Source organism: Penaeus japonicus, unplaced genomic scaffold (genome assembly GCF_977035675.1).
Source record: "Penaeus japonicus unplaced genomic scaffold, GWHDUDI00000001_assembly GWHDUDI00000010, whole genome shotgun sequence".
Taxonomy (NCBI): domain Eukaryota; kingdom Metazoa; phylum Arthropoda; class Malacostraca; order Decapoda; family Penaeidae; genus Penaeus; species Penaeus japonicus.
This window is the reverse complement of record NW_028234412.1, coordinates 31,684,475-31,691,974: the sequence shown is the minus strand read 5'-3', so window position 1 is coordinate 31,691,974 and position 7,500 is coordinate 31,684,475. Positions and strand designations below refer to the sequence as shown.

Genomic DNA, 7,500 nt, shown 5'->3' with positions numbered 1-7,500 from the left:
CTGAGGCGATGGGTACCCATATACAATGGAATTGTCAGGAAATCCAAGCAAAATGGGAGAAATTAAGGAACTGAGGAATCTAGTGGAGGATCTCAGTTCAAATCTCTTCAAGATTTTATCTGCTGGAATGTCCCTCTTTGAGAAGGATGTCAGGAGCTATTTACAGTTGCCCATGTAGCGGATGTGCAGAATCCTCAGATCAAAGACTTATGTACCTGTTTCCCCCATATGCACCGAAAAGTGGAGTGGAAGAAAACTGCAGTGCGACTGTTAAGTTCACAATTACATTATTAATACATATCTTTAAATATTTCATTGCATATGGAAGAATGCAATCCTCTTTTATTTTTTGTTTATTCACAAAGATTTTAATACCTCCATGACTGTCGCACGCAAAATGTGTACAGAAGAATGCGCCGTTAATAACTGTAACAGGTAATACAGCAGATGATTTTAGATATCAATCAATCCATGGACCAGATACTAGTGAGAGCTGTCATCCGAAGCAGAGGGTACTAGTGATGTTGCTACCCTGCCTGAGTCTCCCAATGCATTTGGTAGCAAGGCAAAGCTTTTGGGTTTAGGATCTTACGAGCCAAGACCACGATCCAGAGCTTTGAGATTCTACTTGGAAAAACTGCTCCGTCGAAACGTGCTTGTTGTTAGAACATTGAAGACACCTTGAGCTTTACAAATCTCTGTAGTCTAGCTCATGACTTTTGGCTGTCGGATCAGGAAGTCAGCAGATGGATTGTTCTGGTAGCAGGAGTCCTGATACTCGAGAGTAGTATGTAGAGATGCCGGTACTTGTGCAGAAGGACCAAGCAATGGGACAGCCAACTTATGCTATACACATGCTCAACTTGACTTCCTGGGGATGATGCCGCCCATCAGGTTGTCTCTTCCATGGGGAAATGGAGGAAGAAGTCGAGATAAGATGGGCCCCATGCAGTAGCTTGCTAAGAGGGACCCTCATGGCAGGAAGGGGAGAGTGGATTCAACAATGACCCCTTAGCATTAATTCCTATTGACTAATCAAGTATTCTTTTTGTATTTGTTATCATCATCGTATATATTACTACTATAACTACTGCTAGAAAGGTCGGGAAAGGGAATCTGTAGAGGCACTCCCAAATTTCTTTCTGTGTATTTCTCTATATCTTCTATATTTATTAACTATTTCCACCTTTTTTGTATTATTTGTTTGCAAGTATTAGATGTATTATTTTAGATGTATTATTCATAGTGCATCGCTTCACATACTGAAAATCCATAGTCTAACTAAATGAATAATGAAGTAATAGCTGTCTTCTGGTCTCCCTCCCTCAGGTATGATGAATCTGGTTCTCCTGTGCAGGTGATGTTGGTCGACCTGCAGGTGGTGAGGAAGGTCTCGCCTGCACTCGACCTCAACTATTTCTTCTACTCGAGCTTCAACGGGCCAGAACGCAGGCAGAACCTGGAAGAGTTCTTCAAAGTCTACCACGATGCCTTCAGCTACGTGATGATCACAGGGGGCTTTGAGCAGCCCTTCACTGTTGACCAGCTAAGCGATGAGTTCAGGAACAAGATGCTCTTCGGTTGCATCTCGGGAATGATGCTCATTCCAATCGTGCTGAGCGAGGATGAGGATGTGCCTGACTTTGATGTCAAGTCAGACGCAGAAATGGAAGAATATGTGCAAGAGCGACATAAGGTTCTATTAAAAATGAGCCAAAGAGAGGGCGGATTGCTTAAACCCAGGCTGTTCGACATGCTGGATGAAATGATCGAGTTTGGCATTATATCATAACTGAAAAAAAAGTATAGAAACACTTTAACTCAATCAGTCAAACTCATAAAATTCTCATACATCGAAGAATTGTTTTCACTCCTCATGAGCACATACTATAAAACATTTGCATTGGCAGTGTTGGTCATATGAATCATACGCACGATATTTTCACTGTCATTGACATTACTTGACGATTTCTCTTTCAGAATCTTGGAGTGGTTCTCTCCAGATGGCTTTCCAGCAATAATGTTAAATAAGAACAACTGTTAAATGTTTTTACATATTTTATTATATTTTCCTAAGAGCAAAGAACATTAAAGCTGATAAACTTTCATTTGGATTATTCTCCTTTTTTATCATTTTCTCTTTTTTTTTAGAAATTTGAAGCTTACGTCTCTTTTTTTGTTAGTGAAAAACTAGAATGCTGTTGCATTTCATGCATTCAACATCTTTTGCTTCTGTAACACATCTTGTTCCTTTCTGTCTGAGGTGGTAGTTTGGAACGATTGAGTATATAGGTTCTGTTGCATATTGTTACAATAAGCAAAAGCTATTTTCAAGATGAGAACGCTGGCTTAGTTAAGCATTCAGTCTAGAGAAAAAAGGAAAACAATCTTTAATACAACCTTTACAAATATAAATATTTTGTACCTGATTTTTGTAAGAATAATTGACAAGCATAGAAGAAAACCGTCTTCCCAATTTCTTTGATACAGTCTATGAAATCTACCCCTTATGATTGAAAAAGATATATTGTTTAAGTAGTACTGTGAGATAGCTGAACCATACACGAAATCCTTCTCGCTTCAAATTATAAAAGAGTAGAGAGACTTACGAATATCAATAGTATAGTTCAAGGGGCAGATCTCACTCTATGTGTGTATGGTCGCGTGTTCACATGTGTGTGTGTATGAGAGGCATGCAAGTACATTTTTAATGCACAGGCACCATGGTTTGTATACACTTTGCACGTACATGCATATTTGTTGCGCATGTCCAAAGGCAGCTCACGAAATGTGCTTACAGTTTATATTTTGGAAGACACTCCCAAGAGACATTTCGTGGGTGAATTTATCCTTGACGAGGTATACATCCGGCTTATCCATACTTGCTAAGAAGACCAATGGACACGCCCCCACAGACTGCCTCCTTAATGCCAGTTGTTGAAATACTCAACACGTCCGCCTCTCATGGGGACGAAGCCACCTCGACGGATGGTCCTGTGGTTGAACGGCGGTGCAGGCTGGTTGCCGAAGTTGCCGTTGATCGCCGGAGCGAGGATAGGCTGGTTGAAGGAGGTGCTGGTAGGCTGCACTGGGCCTGGCTGGCTGTTGGGGAAGGGCTGGTTGGGGAAGGGCTGAGGGGGGCCGACAGGCTGACCGACGGCTGGTTGGCCTGGCACGCGGGTTCGGGAGCCGATGTCGAAGCCGGCGTTCCTGGAAGGAAAAAAAGGCGGACGTTAAGTGGAGGGCGAACCTTATACGGGCAAGAAGAGGCGAGGCGTCCTTGAGATGCTAAGTCTCTGTCACTCCAAACACTAAAGCTAATTTGGCCACAGAGCATTTGTAGAAGTATTAAGTCTCGTGCTGCGATTTCACAGCTAAACTTATATTGTATTATATAGGGTTCGTGAATTGACGACATTTCTTGCCACCGTGCGCAATCAGCAGCAACTCTGTCTTGTAAGAGTATTTTCAGTCTTTGATATGAATTGATGTCAATATCCTCGGACAATATGCCTACTGCATCGCTTTATTAGTTATGCACCGACCCACCATCCCGAAGCCCACCATGCTCAAAGTATGACATTTCCATGCGTGATATGAGACTACTGTTTAATCAGATATAATTAGATTTGCTATTCAATGCACGTTGGCTTCTGCTCTCTTGCAAGGCATGGGCGAGGGCTTTCATAGCTTGGTTATAATTAGTCGTGACACCGATGGAGTGTTTTGTAATGGGTGAGGATGTGCAGTGAAGGGTATTTTCAGGTTTGTTTATGACAGTTGAACGTTAGTCTGGTACATGATAATGTTAATGATGTTGATTTTTTTATGAATATTGTTAATGATGATAATGATCTAATAACAACTACTAATGAGAATGATATTCATTACAATATCAACAATACTGTTATTTTTAGCTACGGCTACTACTACTCGTAACACTAAGTTTACAAAAGAATTCAAGCAAAACAACAACACGAAATCTGAAGTACACAAGAATAATGAAAAATGAAAAGTTTTACAAATCAAACCACCATGATTTTCTATCATGCGTGCATAACAACCACAAACAACCAGTGAAACGGAGAAAGTCGGTCTGTCAATGTCACAGCAGTATTACATACCTACTACTTCCGGAGAACGACTGGTATGTCGAACCCAAAGCTCCTGTGAAAAATAAAATGTCGGTTTTATGTCATCGTGTCCCATCATGTCTATAAGTTGGCTAAAAAAGGGAAATTATCATTTTTTATTTAAGTTTTTTTATTCCTTCTTCCTTGCCAGGCTTGTCGTGTGTGTTTCTTGTTTATCTTCGTTTTTTTACTATTATGTTTTCGCGGTTGGTACAAAAAGGAAGGGCAATGAAGGGAAAAGTATGGTCATGATGTGTGTCTGTTGAATGTCTTGGGCGAAATTTTCTTTCTGAGGGGACGCTATGCAACCAGTCAACAACGAAAGTCTGTCTGCAAGAATGTCTTCAGTTACTTTATCTGTGTGAAAAGCGTTTAAACGTGGGATACTTCGTTTGTGAATTTCTTGTGTTGCTACACTGTCTGATTTCACCCTGCCTACTGCAAAGTATCCAAAGTCCTTGGTAGTCTATTAGGGCAAGTCCCTAATCGTTTTTTTAGTGGGCGAGTGTAGGCTCCTCGTTAGTCCACAGATTGGGAAAATTGCTTCACTTTTATGTCGTATACGGGAGGAAATTTGCCAACAGAAAGAGCATGGGAGGGATACCACCCTTCGCTACGCCCCAAAAGGCCTGCTGATTTCAATGCCATGTTTATTTCATTGCATTACCATAACACTGATTATTATTCTCTGCTTCTTAAAGCACAGATTAACCCTTCCTCCTTCTACTCCCCATCACCCTATCTATCTTTCCTTCTTTTTTCCAGTCCTCCGTCTCTCCCTTCTCCTCACTTCTCCTTCCATCCCTCTCTTCATCAACTTCTTCATTCTCGTCCCTATCCTCCTCCTCCCCCTCTCCTTTCCCACCTTCCTCTGTCTCTTCTCCGTAAGTATCTCCCATATCCTCTCCTCCTACTTAAGTCTCCTTGATTATCCGCTCCCTTGTTTCTTCTCAGCCCCCTCATCTCCTCCTCCCCCTCCTCCTCCTCCTTCTCCTCCCCCTCCTCCTCCTCCTCCTCTTCCCATCCCCTACTTACTTCCTGTAGCAGACGCAGCAGGACGGCATAAGGACTTCCTCCGGCTGGATCTTGTTGGTTCCGACGGTCAGCATTCTTCGGTAGACGTACTTCTGCCTGCACACGGTCCTCACTTCGGAGGGCAGGGGGGACTCGAACTCACATGGCGAACCCTCGCTGCAAGGGAATGTGCTCTTTTATACATCTGTTTGGTCACTTATCTGTCTGTCTGTCTGTATATACGAGACTTTTGTTGATTCATGTAAATATCTGTATCTATTCATACATTATTTTTTGTCGATTTACCTATCCCGTTATCTATAAACATCGAGATATCTACAATACAAAAACACATAAACACACAAGCACACACACACTAACACAAGCACAAGCACACACACACACACAAACACAAACACACACACACACAAGCACAAACACACACACACATACAAGCACACAAACACACTAACACAAGCACACACAAACACACTAACACACACACACACACACACAAGCACACAAACACACACACACAAACACACACACACACACACACACACAAGCACACACACAAACAAAACAGAAACACGTACTTTATGCACTTCTCGACCCTCAGTGCCTGCTCCACATTCTCGTGGTTGAGAACGAAGACCCAGTCGTTGCTGGCAGACTTGGCTCGCTTGGGGAAGATGAGCGTCTCCTCCGACTGGCAGACGGGTGTTTCAGAGACTCCGAGGCGGGTCGACAGAGGGCGCGTGCGAACCTCCACCATTTCCTGTGCAGAAAGAGTGAAGAGAAAGGGGAGGGGTTCTTGAATGGTCTATCGAGTAGGGAGACAGAGGCTGGATATCTTAATTAGATGAGAATTAACGATGGCAGTTTTTTTTTTTTTTTTTTTTTTTTTTTTTTGCTAATTGGCAAATACATCGACAATGCTAATTTTTTATTTTGATGTCCTTCGTAACGTTATGATTTCCGCCCTGCATGATGATGTTATTTCAGCTTCTTGTACATAACGATATTTTTTGCATACTATTTCGCTATACATTCAAAGTTGTATTTTATTTACGTAATAGTACTATGTGATATAAGAATAGTATGGCCATTCTTTTCTGATGCTTGGATTAACAAAGCAATTGACTATGATAATAATCTATTGCATAATGTAACTATATATAACCATTATGATATAAGTACTTACATCATTTAAAAGCTGTTTAAACAAGGGATCTCTCACGATGGAGTTGAGATTGGAATCTGCAAGCAGGAACTCCACGTGGTTCCTGTAAAGGTAACCTGTGTTAGTATATAAGATAATATAGTCAATCTCTGATATATATATACACATAGCTACCCTATATATATGTATACTTAACTATATGGACTCGCACCCCTATCACGTTATGTTTAATCTTGTTTTTTTTTCTGTATTAGTATTATTGTACACATACACACACCCTCTCTCTCTTTCTCTCTCTCGATCTCTCTTTCGCTTTCTCTCACTCTCTCTCTCTAACTAGGGCCCTATCTCTCTCAACCTCTCTCTCTCTTTCTCACCCCCACGCTCTCTCTTCTCTGTGTCTCTTTCTCTCTCTCTCTCTCTCTCTCTCTCTCTCTCTCTCTCTCTCTCTCTCTCTCTCTCTCTCTCTCTCTCTCTCTCTCTCTCTCTCTCCCTCTTTCTCTCTCTCTTTTCCCTTATTTCATTCAACATGTTGATATAATCTCTCTCTCTCTCTCCTGTCTTCTCACTTCTCCCTCACTCGCGCTCTTACCCTCACCCTCACTCTCTATTCCCGTCTCCCTTTCTCCTTACTTCAGATTCTCGTTGTAGTCCAAGTCATCGAGGCACGGCGAGTCCTCATCTTGCCCCGCCCTCATCTTGCAGTTGATGGGCGGGCTGGCACTCCGGAGCTCGGTCGGAAGCATCGGCTGGGAATAAAGACGCGAGAGCTGTTGCTTAGTTGTGATGTGTGTCTGCACCAGTTATCGTGTGCGATGTATGTTTGTTTTGTGTGTGTGTGTGTGTCTGTGTGTGCGTGTGTGTGTGTGTGTGTGTGTGTGTGTGTGTGTGTGTGTGTGTGTGTGTGTGTGTGTGTGTGTGTGTGTGTGTGTGTGTGTGTGTGTGCGTGTGTGTGTGTGTGTGCGTGTGTGTGTGTGTGTGTGTGTATGTTTGTGTTTATGTGTGTCTGAATTAATTAATAGGCATCGGGAGGGTATATGGTGTAATTGGGGTGTGGTGGGGCTTGCTGAGGGGAAGGGGGTAGGAGTGTGGAGTGTGCCTGGGATATCATACAGTGTCTTTGAGAATTAGGAATGTTCCATGGTTTCTCTAGGCTTTGGGACAAAATCG

General features: G+C 42.4%; 2 protein-coding genes across 6 annotated transcripts in view; one reads left to right on the top strand and one right to left on the bottom strand.

Moving 5' to 3' along the window:
* LOC122244565 (uncharacterized) overlaps positions 1-2,106 on the top strand; it is a 10,793-nt gene extending 8,687 nt beyond the window's left edge. The window contains exons 5-6 of one of the 2 annotated variants that reach the window (XM_086541241.1): positions 1,330-1,803; positions 1,981-2,106. In XM_086541241.1, coding sequence (XP_086397367.1) covers positions 1,330-1,792 — 463 coding nt within the window. In that variant the 3' untranslated portion in view covers positions 1,793-1,803; positions 1,981-2,106. Of the gene's footprint in view, positions 1-1,329 lie in introns of both variants that reach the window. The other variant, XM_086541240.1, reaches the window with a different exon arrangement.
* spz (Spaetzle domain-containing protein) overlaps positions 2,041-7,500 on the bottom strand; it is a 16,231-nt gene continuing 10,771 nt past the window's right edge. The window contains exons 3-8 of one of the 4 annotated variants that reach the window (XM_086541243.1): positions 6,964-7,079; positions 6,352-6,433; positions 5,744-5,925; positions 5,169-5,324; positions 4,125-4,167; positions 2,041-3,210 (exon numbers count right to left, since the gene is read on the bottom strand). In XM_086541243.1, the coding sequence (XP_086397369.1) occupies positions 4,128-4,167; positions 5,169-5,324; positions 5,744-5,925; positions 6,352-6,433; positions 6,964-7,079 (576 nt within the window). In that variant the 3' untranslated portion in view covers positions 2,041-3,210; positions 4,125-4,127. Of the gene's footprint in view, positions 3,211-4,124; positions 4,168-5,168; positions 5,325-5,743; positions 5,926-6,351; positions 6,434-6,963; positions 7,101-7,500 lie in introns of all 4 variants that reach the window. The other 3 variants (XM_086541242.1, XM_043022150.2, XM_043022149.2) reach the window with 3 other exon arrangements.